Genomic DNA, 19,801 nt, shown 5'->3' on the forward strand with positions numbered 1-19,801 from the left:
TCGGGGCTGCAGATGGTGCAAGATTTTAAATTGTTTCTTCTGTCCAAACGTTATGTTATAACACTTGCAAACTTGTTACAAAATGAATGCATCCCCTTTCTTTCTGGATTGTATTGCTATTAAACTATTAGTTCTAACAGTTACTCTACTCAATCTTGAGCAGATAGTGCTACATCTTCATAGCTGTAAAAATAGCTTAATGCAAAATTAGACTAAAATGTAAATGAAAGGAGTTAGTGTTCACAGTCCAAACAGTCCAATCAGGTCGTAAGGAAAAACCATGTGCTTGTATTTGGTTTCCATATTCAATTTGAATTCAGCTCCACCTGAGTATCATATTATGTCAATGCATGTAAAATAGAATCTCCAATTCCCTACAATAACCTGTTTTCTCAGCATGTCATTTACAGCTGATAAGCTCTGTTAGAGGTCCCTATACAAATAGCACGGGCTACATGATGCGTCAGTATATATCTGTATATTCTCTGGTGCAATTCAAAGTCTCAAATGTCAAAAGAACGCATCTCCTGGCCATTTTCGTACATGGCATTTACTGAGCATAACAAGGCTCCCAAGAGCATATAACCTGTTTGATCTGTGGATTGTTCCTCCAGCAACAACATCAAAAACAAGCTTGACTCATTTTATAAAACCATTTTATCATCCACAAGGTACAATATGGACTGTGAAAGTAACAGCTGACAGGGCGCTTTGCTGCAAAAAGAAGATAGTATAAGTGTAACGAGATATTGTACGCTTGCAACAGGCTAAAGAAATGCATTTGTCTAATGTGTTTTTATTCCAATGTCACTGCTAAAGTGAAAAAGCCCTCGGTAAATTATTCAGTGCAATTTGGTTAAATGTGAAATCCTGGTGGAGCGGTTTCTAGCACACTGCCGCTTTTGAGCTTATTTTTTCAGAAACAACAGAAGCTGACTGCGGCAGTGATGTTTGATTTCAGCTTTGATGGTGCAACTGTGTGGTGAAATACACTCAGAGACTGAAATGAAATGTAAATGTTGCCTGACTGTATCACCCCACATATGGGTTCTTCTTGCAGTCACAAGGCCCCTGGAAAGACAGGAGCTCCAGCCCTGTAAACTCTTGGAATAATCCATCAGGGTCTGAGAGAGATCCCTCTCATTAAGAAAAACCTTTATTGATTTCTCAATCTTTTGAAAATCATTGCCCCTCAGCTCAAAGTTCCCACATAATTTCGATGAACATTAGCCGGCTTTAATTATTCAACCCTCAAGGGAACACTGGCAGGATTTATGAAAACGACACAGATATCATTTTTATGATTAAAAGCGGAAGAAATATGAATGAAACAGGTAAGTGAATCTTGAAATACTTAAAAAATACAAATACTTTCTTCTAATCAAAGTGTTCACTGCAGTCTTAAAACTGTACACACTTTCAAATGTATTTTTGAAAGAATGTAGAATATCAAAAGTTTCTTCTCAGGGAAACAGATACCTCACTATCTTGAACTAGTTGGATTCCCTACGGTGTTTTTGTTCTTTTTTAACAACGAGAAGCTTTGATGCACAATACAGCCCCATTTGGGATGTATCTAAGAATAAAGCAGCTATTTTCCTGTTTGTTAAACTAAGCTGTGAAAAACACAAATACCTTCTGATCGGTGAACCTCAGCGATTTAAAGACTTTCTGCATTTCAAAGATGCCAAATGAAAACCAGAGAGGGGATTTGACTTCTTCAGACGACTAAGGGTGTTTCTCAATGTCGAGGAAGGCTGCTCCAGAGCCACTATTTCAAGGATGCTACGTCATCGAGTCCCGCCGAAGGACTGTTCCAATGTCCAGGATCCTTGGAATTCTACCGAGGCCGGCGTCCTTCGTTGCGGGAAATTTCGAGGCGTCACATGTGTATCCTCCGCGGTCTTAAAATCCCCACAATTCTTTGTGCACGGACCAATTTCCAAAATCTTTGGCGGAAATCGTGCTCCATTTAAGGCGGGGCCTCGCATATGACGCACACCTGCACACCTGTTAGCCTGTTCCACCATTCTTTGTTTTCCGAGGCTAGGAAGGATTCTTGCCTCGCTTCTGAAGGACCTGGGTGTTTCTCAATGTCGAGGACGCTTCCTTGGTAGGACATGTCTTCCGAGTCAGGTCCTTCAGAAGCGAGGCCAGAATCCTTCCTAGCCTCGGAAAACGAGAATGGTCGGAACAGGCTAACAGGTGTGCACGTGTGCGTCATATGAGAGGCCCCGTCTTACATTTTCCGCAAAAGATTTTGGAAATTGGTCCGTGCGCAAAGCATTGTGGGGATTTTAAGACCATATGTGAGCCTCGAAATTTCCTGCAACGAAGGACGCCGGCCTCGATAGAATTCCAAGGATCCTGGACATTGGAACAGTCCTTCGGTGGGACTCGATGACGTAGCATCCTTGAAATAGTGGCTCTGGAGGAGCCTTCCTCGACATTGAGAAACACCCCCTGACTCCGAAGACATGTCCTACCAGGGAAGCGTCCTCGACATTGAGATTTTTATATTCTAAAACATGTTTTCGATGGACGAGAGTGAAAATGGAACGCACACGCTATTTGTTTGTTTATATCAGTCTGTTCTTCTTCTCTGTCTTCCGGTTGTTGCCTATTTTGAATGACGAATACACACTACCGCCGCCTGCTGGTAAGGAGAGTTATTGCCACTCACGCATGCGCAGTTCGTACGTGCTCGGCTGAAGTCTTTGCGGTGTGTTCCAGTGCGACACACGGCCAAGACGCAGGAGAACTCGTCGATGGAACTGTCGGTGTTTGGTGTCGGCGAGTTCTCTGGTGACTGCCTGGTGTGTCAGGGCCTTTAAGCTGACTCTGGATGAGCACCATGGCTTGCTGCTGTGTTTAAATGCAGATGTATATGAAAGTCAAAAATAAATCCAATTTTAACGCTCTGTTGTGGAGGATATCAGCATTCTGAGGCTGTATATGACCCCTTACATTTTAAAAACATTTAAAAAGGAAAAACATACAGTGTGCACATTTTCACTCGCCTGCCGTTATATTCTTAAATCAATTCTCCCCAAAAACTTAAACTAGTTATGTGCAATGGACAGCAGAGCAACAACTAGAACAGAAACACTAGATCAATGCAAATCACACTGTGCTTTACCAGAAGACAGCGCTGATGTGTTGTGGATTTAATAAGCAGCGACAACATCAAGTCCTTATCTTATGTCTATATCCTATAGAATTCTTCTCACACACAGAGATATGTAAAATGGTGTGCTACCTAATGTAGTTGAAGTAAAAAGCCTTACATGATTATATGGCGGTTTTACCTCCATTACCGTCTCAGGATCTATTCTGGAGGACTGCCTCTCAGTGCAGTGTGAGTAATTGATACATGTATACCTCACTGTTAAAATGCCAAGTATGGCTGTTTAAAGCGGTCGTCTTTGAAATGTCCCTTTAAAGAGTTAAATAATATTCCCATTAGCAGCAGTGTTTCAGCGCTACATTCTGCTCTCCAAGACGCGGATGAAGGTCAGGCTTAAAAGGCTCCAGTTTTCTTTTTCAGCCAGAGACTCCCAGCTTAGCCACAGCTCTGGGAGCTGCCTCACACAAAAGATTTACCCCACAATGCTGCTGGCCTAGATATACACACCAAACACACAATAGGTTGGCTGTGCATAATTTAGAGCACATCTTTTCTACGTTGACAAGACCAAAATTAAAAACGAAGCTTGTCAGCCATTTTAAGAATTCAAAGACTATGTCTATGGTAGTGATGGGAAAGTTAAATAATTTGCCAACATAAACGTAGTACTGTATGTGATATAAAGCCTGGAGCTGCCGCAGAAACAGTGAGACTCACATGACTCCGAGGAATGTTTGCTCATTTACAATATACCAAATACGTACTCGTTCTGCAACACAACACCTTTTATTGTGCAACTTCTTCAATAGAAGTGTCTGTTGTTGGAAGATACAGTCCCTCAGTTTCCCCTGGAGTCAAACAGTCATAAGGAGATGGATGACTGAATATATTCAAAGATGTTAGGTTGGAGATTTCCTTCTGAAAGTGGTTTTATTTCGAGTCAAGTAACAACCCATAAGCCTTCTTAGCCCTGCAAGGATGTCAAATCCTCACTCTTGGTGTTCCGGTAACATCCTTTTTGAACATACGCTGTTTCAAGTGGAATTAATCAATCTCTTTATCACTTGGGCAGTGTCATTACCCAACCACAGAGTGAGAAATGAAAGTGCTAATCGCACAGCAAGTGGGGCGGTTGTGTGGGAAGTTTCCCTCTTAGAGCTGCTTTCGGAAATCCGTTTTCAATTGAATTTGTTAATCATGTGAAGGATGAATCGTGAGATTACCTCAAATATCTTTAAAAAGGGAGTAAGGAGGTCATCAGCTTTCAATTCTGTTATCGAAACGTGATCCTATCAGATACATGCTAAAGTTTGTGAATAATACATTGCAGAGATGCTCACAAAAGCGTTTGAAACATAAGAAGCACATTCAAATCAATATTTTTAGACTCAACATTTACAACAAAATACATGTACTGTGCAGCATGCTGTTTTGTATTGTATGACATTATTATTTACCAGGTCACAATGTCTCATTAACTGCAGCACACACATCATTATGTTAACAATCGAAGCCTCGCTTGTCACCACGGGGCTGGAGATGGATAGTCGGTCAGAAAGAAGGTATTAATATGCTAACTGTCCAGGCGTATGGCCTTCTGGCATGATGATGTCCACTAGCATCCTAAAGTGTATGCCCCCCAACAATGTGGATCAGAAAGAGGAGGATTACTTTGCCCGCAAAAGTGGTTGCACTAAAAATGACTGGATTTGTCTCCTATAATGAGAAATAAAGACTGAGTCTTAGTGTGTATAGCATATCCAATGTGCTGCATTTCCAGATAAACTCTGTGAACCTTACCAGGTTCAGAGAGGGTGTCTTATATAAAGGTAAAAGTATTTTGCAGAGCATTGGAGCAACCTTGGCAAATGACAAACTAAGTGTAGTTGTATAACTCAATGTGTGGAATTATAAGTAAGCACATTCGATGATATTGCTTCAGTGATGAAATACCTGGATGTTTGTATTGGACTATTCCAAAGGGGGGGGGGGGGGTGGATTTACACAAAGAAGAAGAAGAAGAATTAGACATTTTACCTGCTTTCCATGAGAAATGACGGTCCTTAGGAAACACAATGTCTGACTGGACTGAAATGGAAACGAGGGAGAAGAGGAGAAGGAAGCCGAGGCAGTTCCCAGCTCGCCGTGTCCAGGAAATGACCCCAAAGTCATCTTTTAGAGTCATAGTCCAGCCCATTGCTTCCTCTCTTACTCCTGTGGGAAGAACATGAAATTCATCAGTAAGTCACTCCTAAAAATGGAGAGACACATGGGCCGCAGGAGCCAGAGGAATAGACTGTGGGTAAGCTCTGTAAAAATGTGGGAAGTGGAGAAAGTGTCAGACAGGCTGCAGTGAAGAAAATGTCCCACTGAAACCTGCAGCCCAGAAACATGACTTTCACTTTCACCTTCCAAAGTGAAAAATACTCTCTTGCACATGAATCATAGTGGTCTTCTTCTTTCTTTTTTGTAATCCATAATATGAGTGTGATACCATGTCTGCTTCTCATCCCACATAGACCAGAAATAATTAGTCAGAGAGGCTTGAGAATATCAGCCTCCCAAGGTAGAAGTGGTCGCATGTATTGAAGGAAGGGGAGACTTTAAGCTTGAAGTAATACGGGGTATTAGTCCCTTTTTATTGCAGCTAATTTATTCCTATCTTCTGCTACTGTGATTCATGTCCTACAAGTGTTACGGATTAGTCCTGGATTCACGAGGCCTCTAATTGTGTTGCACCAACAGCCAAGTTAATGAATATGGAATTAAATCTGTAACACCTGAAACTTTGAGAGATGCATGTAAGGATGTTCATGACATCTGTGATTCATTTTCTCAAAACAAATGCAGCTGCGTCACTGTAGCAGTATTCCAAAAAGCACAAAAAGCGTATTGATATTGAGTGCACTAGGACAATATAAACTGTTTGTTGTTTTAATTCCATATTTCTTTAATGCTGTGCTAGGCAACTTTTGAAGAAGAAAAGAAGAAGAAAACCACTACATTAATTGGGTTAGATAGCAACGATGTATTATTAAAGGTCACCTATTACGCAAAATCTTTTTCATGTATTTTACACATCAACATGTGTCCCCTCTGTGTAAAGAGATTCTGAACGTTTCAGGATAAAAGATTCGCTCACTTCTTGTCCTGATCCATTTATATAAAAACCTTTCTGAAAATGAGCTGATCAGATTTTGGCCAGTTTATGATGTCACAATGTTTTTTGGGTTGTGCAACCATTAGCCAATAACCAACCAAGGTAACCCACGCCCACCTTATCACCTGAATCTCCTCCTAGATCACCATTGTGTATTTTTAAACCAATCATCTCTCAGAGGGGCGTGGCCAGCAGCAGCTCATTAGCATTTAAAGCTAAGGACACAGCATCAGCACTTTTGAAACAGAGCTGAAACTGAGGGGTTTATGGGATGCTACAATGCATGATCTGTTTGGTATTTTGAGCCAAACACTTCAGAGACATATTTTGTATATATCTGAGACCTATTATCAGGGATGCAAACTCATCAGGTATGAAAAAGGTGACAACTAAAGCAGCAGTGTTAATAACAGAAACGCCAAAGAGTCACATCTAATAGAAATATATAAAATCATTTATTTTAATTGTGTAGCAGTCAGTTTATAATTTTGGCAGGACTGTTGAGCATTTTGAAAATGTATTTTCATGCCTCTGTGCAAGGCTTAGTCTTTCTATCTGAATAGCCAGTGGTGTAAAGTAACTAAGTTCATAAACTCAAGTACTATACTTGGGTACAATTTTGAGATACTTGTACTTTATTTAAGTATTTCAATGTTTTGCTACTTTGTTCTTCTTCTCCTCTACAGTTCAGAGGTAAATGGTGTACTTTGACTCCACTACATGTATTTAATACCTTTAGGTACTTTACAGATGTGGATGAATGATGTGAAATATAATCAAGTGTTAAATCAGACTTGAGTTCCACCTGGAGTAAATCCACAAGCTACCCTGCAGTATACAAAGTCATTCAAACTAGCTGCACCTTTACCAGCTTTGAGAACACTTTCATGATCAATCATTATAAAACATATCATATATATTATTCTGACAATTACTACTTTTACTGTCGCTACTTTAACTATATTTTAATGATAATACTTTTATACTTTTACTTGAGGAACAGTTTGAATGCAGTACTTTTACTGTAACAGAGTATTCCTACACTCTGGTACTTCTACTTTTACTCAAGTACAAGACCTGAGTACTTCTACTTTTACTCAAGTACAAGATCTGAGTACTTCTACTTTTACTGTCGCTACTTTAACTATATTTTGATGATAATACTTTTGTACTTTTATTTGAGGAACATTTTGATTGCAGGATTGTTCCTACACTCTGGTACTTCTACTTTTACTCAAACCTGAGTACTTCTACTTTTACTCAAGTACAAGATCTGAGTACTTCTACTTTTACTCAAGTACAAGATCTGAGTACTTCTACTTTTACTCTAGTACAATATCTGAGTACTTCTACTTTTAATCAAGTACAAGATCTGAGTGCTTCTACTTTTACTCAAGTACAAGATCTATACTTATACCACCTCCGTTTATAGCCTATGAAAAAAACTATTAGAAAACGAAGGCTAAAGCTAACGTTAGCAGATAGTGACAATGTATGCTAGTTAGCTAGTTCAACGATAATATTGCGACAGAAAAACTTTTCAGTGCACATCACGCTCTGCCGCTCCGACAGGGAGCTCTGCTCTGAACACCTGAACGGCCCGTTCTAACAGCTGTTCACCAGCGGTCCAGTCAGTGCCACAGTGACTCCGGACCGCACAGTTAATATTAACGAACGCACCCGTAGGTAATGTAGACCATCATCGCGGAGCAGCAGAGCCTTATTATACATCCATGAGCAGAGCCGACAGGCAGGAAGACTCGAGCACACAGCTCGCGCTGCATTATAATATATATAAAAAAAGAACACCATGCGTGTCATGATGGCACATAACAGCTCGCGGCCGCAGATTACTCCGGGTCCCAGACCCCCCCCATACCCCAAAAATATTTTTATTGCAGATCTACATGAATCACACAAACGACCTATTTTGGATTCAAAACGGCAAATTTCGCCGAAAGGTGACAAGTTTGCATCCCTGTATTATATATTCTTGAAAAATAGTATAGGGGACCTTTAAGGGTCCTGATCAAAACTTGTTTAACGTTAAATCAATTTATGGCACATTTTGTGAGCACTTCTCATTGAGAGAGTATGAGCCACAGTGAGTTGTCGATCCAAACGGGGTCACAAGTGCAGTTACACTATTCACACATTGAAGCTGCATACGTAGGAATCTAAGGACAGAGGGAGTCGTTTTCTCATACTGATATTCTGCACAAACTGTGCTGTTGTATTCAACCCGGTATCACGGCAAGACGTGAACATGTGACGATCTACCATGCTGGGAGACGTGAATATGTCACGGTTTCGTCCCTTCAAACGTGACAGTTACACGGTATTGTTAACATGGCCCAACCAGTGGAGAAATACCCGGAAGTGCCTAGCAAATGGTCTACCGCGCCTATTGGTCGGTTTTTATTGTCAAAATGAGATGTTTTTAATTTATTTTTTAATCATCACACTTGATTTCGCCGATTTTCTTGTTTCCCTAGCTGGTCGACACCTCTTTTAGCAGAAACAAAGGCTACATTAATGTATTAAATCGATGTTAATCCATGTGTGTGGAGGTGAGGATGTGGAATTAACGGACGTGACGTTGTGCAATTGCGTTGCCAGGCAACGCAATTTACAAACTCTTCAACTACAACCCTAATTATATTTAAAAACATTTTAGACAGCCTCACGAAATACTTTAATGTAAATTAAAATGTAAATGTGAAGGAATGTGTGTAATGTGGTGATTGACATTATTCACCCACGGATCTATGGGTTGGGGGTATTGTTCCGCACGGACATTTTAGTTAACCGGACTCCTGTTGATGTGAAATCCGAAAACATTTAAAGAAAATAAAATAATACTTTATTCCGAATTTGCTTGCTTTTCTCTTTGGAGGTCATCACATAACGGCATTGTAATACACGGTTTGGCTGCATTAAATATGACATATCTGCCGTAGTTCTGTATTTATAGAGCCCTGATGAGAAGACTTCTGGACAAACAGGAAGCACTGCCGCCAAAACTGAAAACGTGACGTGGATCATAAATATATCAGCAATTAAACAACATCTTACATTTCTTTTCACACAATACGTCTCCTTGCAGTATCAATACTAATTCGGCTGACTTTTATATTTGATCCAATTGGTAGATAGGCTGTATTTACACCATAACGGTGCACAGCTGATAGAAAGGCACATCTAGTGGTTAAAGCACGTTATTGAATTTTATTATTTTATTATTTTTCACAAAAATGAAACCATCAATAGCAGAAACAGAATTAACTGTCATTAGTAAACCACCCAAAAAAAAAGATCATAAATGGTTTTGTTTTATATATATTTTAAGGATAATAATAGCAATGTAACACTGTCTATGACACTTACTGTATAACACTGATTTGAAAAACATACAGAAAAAACTAATTCACTGCCCTTAATAAAGTATGTAATACATTTCAGGTGTGCTGTTTTGTTTAGATCATTGACATCTGGAGCTCTTTTAATGTCCTTTTTGATTATTGTTACACCAGGTCTTGTCAAAACCTTTATTCCATATTCAATATCCATTACTAAACAAAACAGCAATTCTACTCCACTACAATTCAGAGGTTAACCTGGTATTTTTACTCCACTACATTTATTTTAGTTACTTTGCAGATTCTGATTAATGATGTGAAATATAAACAACCCTTAAATCAGGCTTTAGTTACACCTGAGTAAAATTCAGGGAAAGGTGATTGTCAAGTGCCAACAATCAGGAGAGATATTTGATAGTTGCTGCTTGAGAAGACTAAACATTTATCTGCAGATCCCTATAAAGTATATTCATTACTCGTTATTCTCTACTAATAGTTAATTAAAGACTGTATATAATGGCTATTTTGCATATCCCTTTCAAGATTTCAAGATTTTCTAAGGATCATTGACATATCATATACACAACTAATTCAATAACGTGCTTTAACCACTAGGCGGTGCACACAAGGTACACACAGCCATAATAACTTTGTATTATTAGTGTAGGACACTTGTGTATGTATAACATCTGAAGATGTGTAGTTTTATTCATGTTTTCACATAATTGTACAGGATATTGCTATATTATTTCACATGTTTTACTTATAATATCTGATTTGTAAAACATCACAGACAGAAAGGTATATCCGTCATTTAACAGTAAGCTATTGAAATTCTGAATCCATAGATGTGTCTCCCATCACCCAAGTCCCCTGACTATTCTCTCAACTCAGTATTTACATTCTTATATTCAAAGAAAATCAGTAATATCTTTAAAAACGACAAGTCCTTTTATATCAGCTGTGCACCGTTATGGTGTATAACGTATTTTTATTCGGATTTCACATCAACAGTAAGTCCGTTTAACTAAAATGTCCGTGCGGAACAATACCCCAACCCATAGATCCGTGGGTGAATAATGTCAATCACCACATTACACACACCCCTTCACATTTACATTTGAATTTACATTAAAGTATTTCGTGAGGTCTTCTAAAATGTTTTAAAATATAATTAGGGTTGTAGTTGAAGAGTTTGTAAATTGCGTTGCCTGGCAACGCAATCACACAACGTCACGTCCGTTAATTCCACACCCTCACCTCCACACACATGGATTAACATCGATTTAATACATTAATGTAGCCTTTGTTTCTGCTAAAAGAGGTGTCGACCAGCTAGGGCAACAAGAAAATCGGCGAAATCAAGTGTGATGATTAAAAAATAAATTAAAAACATCTAATTTTGACAATAAAAACCGACCAATAGGCGCGGTAGACCATTTGCTAGGCACTTCCGGGTATTTCTCCACTGGTTGGGCCATGTTAACAATACCGTGTAACTGTCACGTTTGAAGGGACGAAACCGTGACATATTCACGTCTCCCAGCATGGTAGATCGTCACATGTTCACGTCTTGCCGTGATACCGGGTTGGTTGTATTTGCTGTAAAGTGTCTTTACTGTAGGGTATTTTTATTATATGTACAGCACTTTGGCTCGACCAAAAATCGTTTAAAAATGTGCTATATAAATAAAACTTGATTAGATTTGATTTGAATACAAAAATGACCGGGACGACAAACAAAACACACGGCAGCGATCTCACTTTGCCCTGGTAACAGACTGACAGGCTGGAGGTTTTAATCACGGGTGGTTTTAATTGATGTGCCTTATATAAATAGCTAAATATTTTTAAATAAATAACAATGTTGAAATGTAAGAGTTAGGATCAATGTCTTAAAAACTGAGCTGATTTCCTTGTTGTATTTACAGAAATAGTAAAACTGTAAAAAGGTATTGTTAGTGCCAGCAATGCTATTGATTTGATGTGAACACACACAGGTACACAGGCAGGTAGGCCATCCATTCATTTCATGAGAGCAGAATGAAATAATTGGATAGGCTTATTACAAGCCTGCAACAGAGCATTTGATTTATTGATTGCTGGAAAATAGAATTTCAACAATATAACATAAAGGCTTCTGAAATAAATTGCATATCCTTGCTTTAACTTTGCAGTTCATCACAACACGGTGGGTTTTACATTTCGCCTCAATAACTTAGTATCATAGAGAGTATTTGATGCTAGATTAACTACTGAGAGGCGGGCATTTGAGATTAAAGATTATTTACACATGGTGTGCCTGTGGAAGCGCTGGGGGCTTGATTATTTGTTTGCTTGATTTCATTAAGGAAAATTAGATTTAGCCTTTTCTGCTATAGCTGAATTTTGGTAGGGGTGAAATGTGTTTAATGAGAAAGAATTGCAGGGTGGAGATGGCATGGTGCCCAGAAGTGAGATACCAGATGCTGGGTGTTGATGGACTGTCCAATTCTCTTCCGAGTTTGATGTGTTATTCTATATTTTAAAGTGTTTTGCTCTCGGTGTCTAAGAGGGGCTTTTAAGCTCAAATTCGGGGGTTTGGCAACTCAACATACAGCTTTTGTTTCTAATGTCCTTACAATCAATCTGCAGCATGAGTTTCAAACAAACAAGCCCATGTGGGGCCACCATTTGAATTCTTACAACTCAAAGAAGGGTTTATTGTTCTTTCTGATTTAAAGAACTCATCCACTTTGAATAAAAGGTTCGCACTTTTATTGTTTTGTTTTATTCAAGCTGGCTTTGTCTGACATGTAGAGATGCCAGGAATTCATTCTGTTTGGATGAGTGAGCAGAGTATTCTGGCACCCGGGCAGCCATATGCCAATTAGACACCTCTGCTTTCTGATTACTAGCCAACCTCTCCGGCTGCACCGCTCTGGAAGCCATACCTGACTGCACCCAGATTACATCCTCCCTCCAGCCAGTCTAATTTGACTATTCATGGGACAAGAAGCGATCTCAACAGGCTGAAAGAACATGTCACAACTGATTGGAAAACATGGTCTGGAACAAAAACAAGCTATGGAAACAAGCCTAACCCCAAGGCATCCCAGCATTGTTTCTTGAAAGACAGACATTTGAGATTACCCCAGTGTTAGATATGGTTTGTCAGAGGACCTGTTGCTGTTTCTCCAAGCCTGTCAGTTTAAAGAATTACGGGCTATTGTATTCATACAGCTCAAGCTCGGACTCATCCAATCCGTGCCTCTCAGAAAAAGGGGAATGCAGGCTATCCTGAAAAATCTTTAAAAAGAAAAAGCTTTAAAGCGGCTAAATATCTGGGTCAAAGGAATCATGCCAGGCTCTCAGTGGTCACATAAACCCTGGCAAACAGCAATGTGGCTCAGATGCTGCTGTGCATCCTATTACATACTCCGTGATCTGATGGAATGCAATCTGCTTCTCTGTCTCCGGTGGTCCTTGTTTCTCACATGCTGGATTCGGAGAGCGAGGACCCTGCAGCTACCATGAGGGAACAGATGAGCAGGCCTTCTCTTTCACAGGTGGTCACCATAATTAATGTTTGATCAAATCTTTCCAAATGAATGTCAAAAGCTAATTTGGTGTGCCGAGGCTCTGAACAATCACCATCCTCCCGCCTCTCTAAAAACAAGCCAAACACACCAGTTCTGTCTGGAGTGGAAACAAAGGAATTTGATCCCACTACACATCTATTCCAGAGTTGCCAACCTCTTCCCTGGATTTCAACATCATTATGTAGCCAACCAGCTCATTCTCTCTTCACATGATAGTATACATTCATGCCCATATCCCTGTGCTCTTCCTTCTGTACTGCATCCAGTATTCAGGTTAACGCAGCTGCAAGTGTTTTCTCCATGTTGTGGTGCATGTAATTGTTTTTGATTGGCTTTGGCAATATCTAAAACAGAAATTCATTCTCACCCAAAGATTTTTGCAGATGTTTCCATTGGCAGAATGACCATGACAACATTGAAACAATCAGAAATGCGATGCACAACACAGCTTTTTGTATTCATTGTATCACAGGCTTGTGGGTACAGCTGCAAAGATCTTCCACCGCAGGACCAATGTTACTGTCCAACTCCAATGTATTACTTTATACTGGCACAGTTTCTATTCTAATCAGAACTGCAACAAAAAGAAGACTTCCATATTTGCTTGGCCTGAACAGATGATGTAAGCTCTGAGACATACTGTGTATTTCCAAAAAGGTTTAGCCTCTTTGGACTTTTCATCATGACTGTACAACAAATAGGCACGGATGAATAAGGAGGTATTGAAAACATGCATGCATAGACAGATCAGCTCAGTATACTAGGAATTACGTCAGCATCTCACAATTTACATACAATGCCAATGATCAGTGCCAAAGCAGGAAGTAGTATTCCCTTTACATAGCCAGAAGCATTGGAGTTTTTTAGCCCATCATAGTCGACAATTCATTGAAAAATTCAAATGAAAGTCTTTTTGTTTATGTAACCACGATTCTTTACAGCTGCCTAACGCTTAAAGGTCCCATGACATGCTTTTCCGGTTATTACCCGTCCCCTTGTGTGTTGTGTAGCTTTTTCTGCATGTAAACGGTCTGCAGAGTCAAAACCCCTCAAAGTACACCCTGTAGCGAGTAAAACTCTAACACACTAAAGACCTGTCTGTGCAGCCCCAAAACGCCTCGTAGGACCAATCCGCGGATCCGTGACGTTACGTCTGCGGAGCCGTTACGTTAAGTCCGCGGATTGGTCCAAATGGACCAATCCGCGAACTTAACGTAACGGCTGCCTCACACACACACATACACACTCAATCTTTTCTCAGCTGCAGCTCCGCGGATTTCTCAGCCTGAGACGGCGGGATGCGGCGAGGCTGTGAGTCTGTGTGTGAGCACACATACAGAGTTTTTCTCAATCGCGAGTACGCTTGCTTGGTAGCACATGTCTGCCGAGCATCTTGCTTCAGAAGCAAGTCAAGAATACTTCCTGACATTTGGAAAACAAAGAGTGGAACAGGCTAGCAAGTGTGCAGGTGTGCGTCATATGAGAGGCCCCGCCTTACATCTTCCGCCACAGATTTTGGAAATTGGGTCCGTGCGCAAAGCATTGTGGGGATTTTAAGACCGCGGAGTCTACTCATGTGCAGCCTCGATATTTCTCCAAACGGAGTACGCCGGGCTCGGTAGATTTCCAAGTATGCTGGAGATTGGAACAGCACTTCGGCGGCACTCGATGACGTAGTATGCTTGAAATAGTGGCTCTGCAGCAGCTTTACTCGCGATTGAGAAACACCCACAGACTCACAGCCAAGCTGCGGGTGTGTGTGTGTGCTTGGGCTGGTTTCGGGTTGGGTTTCGCTGTGTCTCGCTGTCTCGCCGACCCCACGCAGCAACCAGGAAACCACACCAGTAAGCCAGCTCACACTGCCGCTCCTCGCAGCAGCGAGCCTCGCAACGTCCCGCCAACACGGCACCCAGACCCCACGCAGCATTCTCATCTGTTTGTCATTACTAGTGTCATTTTCTGGTTGCTAACGCCATTGTAACACATAATCACTGATGTTCCGCTGTAACGGTGGTGGACTCATCAGAACAGAGTGGGCGAGCTGACCAATCAGAGCACACTGGGCTCACAGGGGGGGAGGGGGGGGGGGGGGGCAGGAGCTCCAACAAGCCGTTTAGGACAGAGAGTGAATACACATACTATACAGAGATGCTGTATGAGAAACCAATGTGAGTTTGGCAAATTGAACAATGTAAATCTATTCTAGTAGACCTCAACAATGGAATTACGATCAGTAGAAATGGCCATGTCATGGGACCTTTAACATAACTTGACATGTATTTAACATAACAGCAATATTTGAGATTGTTAGAAGAAAAAGACTTGAAGAATAACAAACATTCTTATTAAATTTCATCGAGGGTTTTTCAGATTTGTCCAATATAAATGTTGTGTCTGAAGATAAGGTTAAATGTAATTTCACAAGACTTTTTATTTTAGAATTTCCATCTAACACGTGTTGCATTTTCTTTATTGTAAGCATTTTGAGGCTGTTTTCATCTTTGTTGTGTACTGATGCCATGATTATGTGCCCTGTCTATCACCATTTGGTGACAAAAGCGTGTGTGTCGTCCATACACACCGTGTCCATGTGACTCTGGTCTGTTATACAGCAGACTGACTCTCCTCAGTAAACCCAGTAATAATTTCCAAACTCTGGCTGTTTGAACAGAACTGCTGTCTCTCTGTCATTCCTGCTCACCGAGCATTACCGCAGCTACCTGCCCCCCCCCCACTGCAGTAAATCATTCAGGATTGGATTCACTCACCTGTACACTAAAATCATGTTCATTGTCTGGCTTTAGCTTGAGAGGAGATGCCAAAAGTCATCTAACATCACTGATATTTCTCTTGCAAATGTCTAGAGGAAGATTTAGATGGTTGACCGTTAACATTTATCGTAGAACTGACTCCCTGCTCCAGATAAGCAGCAGAAGCCGTCTGAGAGTAATGTTCAAAATATATTCACAGCACCTGATATGAAGTTTAATTTGCTTATTTAAAAAATGTCAGCGTGCTGCCTGACTAGATTTGTATGTTTTGGGATTTTACTCCTTTTTGTCTAAATTTCAGTGGATTACATCTAGAAATAAGTAGACATATTTTGGGTGGTGGGGGATACTGTTTTAGAAATCATAAGCCTGAAGACTTTATGATTCCACACCTGCATGCAGGCCATTGATGAAAACATTTATTTTTTAAGATTTTTGGGCAACCAGTGCCTTTATTAAGTGAATCAGTAGTGACAAAGAGGGCTGTAAACTAATATTTTGGTCAGTTACCATTGAAAATGAACACTTGTTGGGACAGATATGACAACATAATGTAGATTATCCCAAGAATAGAACCCAGAAATTATCAAATAGCATCAAATTATACATCTAAACTGCAAGCACACTTAAATACAAAGTATTTGACTAATCATGATTTGCCTTACCTTAGCCAGTTGACTGCTAGTCATCACTTTAGGTGATCTGCTTGGTGCAGTGGCAGATGCTTTATCCAAGTCCTTCCACAGAAGACAGGAGCAGGGCAGAGGAGGCCTCCAAAGACGTTAAGTCTGACAGTAAATCAGCTGTGCCAGGCCTTCCGCCTGAAGCATCATGCAGTGGCTTAATCCTGTGTGAATCAATGTACAGAGGGCTGGGACTGTGTCACACCTCCAGCAGCACAGAGTGGAATTAACTCCCTGGCGCTGCCTCTGTCAAGTACCCACCCACTGATGTTCCCACCAGGGTTGGCACAAGAGTCAGCCTGGGCTACAAGGTCTGAGTAAAAGGAAGACAAAGAGAAAAGAACAAAGACACATTGATATAAACATCTTATACCACAGCGAGTCAAATGTGACACTTCATACAATGACATTCTCAAGATTGTATTTCTTTCACATGAAGCATTGGTGATGGCTATCGTGCTTTGCAGAAGCCTACAAACTGCAAAGAAAGATATGAATGATTTACAATGCTTTCATCCGTTCGGTCTCATTCATTAGACTATTTATCTCAGAGAAAGTGTCTGCACATGTAAATAAGGATGATTATGTTTCCCAAGTTTAGACTTGATGTTATTGCTGGGGGAAGGGCTGCATCATTTGTGCATTTTTTTAGAACAAAGTGTGGTTGCTGTTTGAGAATCTTACATTATAACTGGAAGGTTTATGGCCATGATTTGTCACTGCCTGTATCATATTTCGACAGTAATATCAAAGACAAGAGTGCAGTCCAAGAGCAGCAGCTTGGGTTTTTACTCTCCTATGACATCCAATGATTACATGTCAACCTTGCAGCCAAACACGTTCTCAGAGCTCATCCACAGGAAACTCTGATTCTATTAACACCTCCTGCCCTTGTCTCCAATCCGCCCCCAACCCCTTCCCCAATGGCCCCACCTCTAAGCTTCTCCCCCTTATTGACCTTCCTGGCCACGCTCCTGAAAACCCCAGATCCCAGTGACCCAGACCTTATTTCCCAAGGCTTTTAAGTGCCTTGCCTTGCCATTGCAATGTGGCTCAAATGAGCTTGTCTCCGTAGATGCACTTCTCCTACCCTGGTTGGCTACTAACTAAATAATAGCCAACAAATGGGATGGAAGAAAGGAGCTCCTGGTGGATGAAACAAAATCAATGTCTAACATGCAGTTTCAAGTAGGTACAAGCAATTCATTTAAACTTTATTTAATCTCAACTTTAGACTTGTATTACAGTTCAAATGGGTGTGCTTCCATTTACTATTATCTCACCTCTTAAGGCTTTCTGCATCTTGCAGTGGTATACGAAGAAAAACTGTAAAACTGTCTAAGAAATCAGAACAAATTGAACAGAGAATAGGTTTCTGTTGACATAAGGTGAGACAGAGTCTGTCTCCAAGTCTGTCCAAGAATTAAGTACAAACTGAAACATTGCAAAAAACTATTGGTAAAAACATGAATGGTCCCCTCAGGATGAATTGATAACTTTGTCAATATCTTCCTTAAGTGCTATCGCCAAACTCAAATATTCCTATCAGCCTCAGAAGTACTTTATGTTTGTGCTGACTAGCAATGTTAGCATGCAAGCACAATATTAAAGGTCACCTATTATGCAAAATCCACTTTTTCATGTCTTTTGTACATAAATATACATTCCCTCTACGTTAAGAAATTCTTAAAGTTTCAGGAAAAAATATACGCTCTCTTTTTGTCCTGATCCATTTATATAAAAACCTGTCTGAAAATGAGCTGATCAGATTTTGGCCACTTTATGATGTCATAATGTTTTTTTGGCTTGTGTAACCATTAGCCAATAACCAACCAAGGTAACACCCCCCCACCTTATCACCTGAATCTCCTCCTAGAGCACCATTGTGTTCTTTGTAACCAAATATCTCTCAGAGGGGCGTGGGGAGTGGCTCCTTATTTTCATCTAAAGTAAAAGACACAGAATCAGCACTTTTGGAACAGGGCTGAAACAGAGGGGTTTATGGGATGCTGCAATGCACGATCTGTTTGGTATTTCGAGCCAAACACTTCAGAGAAATATTTTGTATATGTTTGAGACCTATAATATATTGATGAAAAACAGTAAAATAGGGGACCTTTAACCTGTTAAGCCCTGAGCCTGTTTTTCAGGTCTCAGGCTCGAAAATGACATTCCCAGAACAAATGACCATATCTTCCCTTCTAAAAGGGTTAAATTAATAATCTTTTTTCTCAAAGTAATGATAAACCTGTGCGTTGGATGTAGAAAAGTCAGAATCAATATAGATGTTTTTTATTTTAAAGAAAATTCAGATTTTACATAGTAAAAAACTGTAAATTATAGTGTCCGTCCAAAAATTATTTTTTACAGATAGTGAAAACTACCCTTGGATGATGGGTTAGTAGACTAAAAGCTTTAGGAATCCAAAGTACAACATATAATAAGTACCCTGTATCAAGATTGATGCAAAACAAGTGACATTTGACCTTTTTAGAGAGGTTTAGCCAAAACCACCCCACCTCTGAGGTGATTTGGGTGAAAATGTTTTTTTTTCCATATCTCTGGCCCCCCCTTGCTCGATTTGGATGGTTGACACCTCTTTCTGACCGTTAGAGCCAATAGAATCGAAGGGGGAGTCCCCCACACACACACGTTGTGAAGAGAAAAGGTGGGGGCTGCGCGCATGTAAATGTGCAGCAGAGTGGACCGATCTCTCCCTCTGACATTTGGAAACGAAAAAGCAGTTTTATTGCTTATGGATTATCAGAAATCATTTCAAAGAGGACACAGACACATTGGATTAATCTATGGATTAACTGCAGCATCGTTTTTGTATCGTTTTAATGCCATTGAAGACCAGTTTTGACCAAGGTAAGCCATGTTAGCGTTTCTAGCTACCTAGCTCCACATGTTATGATGTACGCTTTCGTTTATAGCGTCGCAAATGTTTATCACTGAGTGTTGAGGAGGTGGGCACCAAACGATTCTGTGTCTCCAGGACACCCAAAACGAGTGGTTGGCTGTGCATCTAGGATAAGTAATAAGGGAGTTATTGTGAGTGTTAGCATTGTGGGTTTTTTTTGGAAAAAAAAATTAAAAAGGTCAGTTAGATGAGTTTCT

The 19,801-nt window shown here is 40.3% G+C and overlaps 1 protein-coding gene across 1 annotated transcript in view; it reads right to left on the reverse strand.

Annotated features, from left to right (window-relative positions):
- thsd7ba (thrombospondin, type I, domain containing 7Ba) overlaps positions 1 to 16,819 on the reverse strand; it is a 144,206-nt gene extending 127,387 nt beyond the window's left edge. Inside the window, exons 1-2 of the mRNA XM_034134432.1 lie at positions 16,664 to 16,819; positions 5,165 to 5,341 (exon numbers count right to left, since the gene is read on the reverse strand). Coding sequence (XP_033990323.1) covers positions 5,165 to 5,324 — 160 coding nt within the window. The 5' untranslated portion in view covers positions 5,325 to 5,341; positions 16,664 to 16,819. The remainder of the gene's footprint in view (positions 1 to 5,164; positions 5,342 to 16,663) is intronic.
- Positions 16,820 to 19,801: the final 2,982 nt, after the last annotated feature.

This window comes from Trematomus bernacchii, unplaced genomic scaffold (genome assembly GCF_902827165.1).
Source record: "Trematomus bernacchii unplaced genomic scaffold, fTreBer1.1, whole genome shotgun sequence".
NCBI classification, from domain to species: domain Eukaryota; kingdom Metazoa; phylum Chordata; class Actinopteri; order Perciformes; family Nototheniidae; genus Trematomus; species Trematomus bernacchii.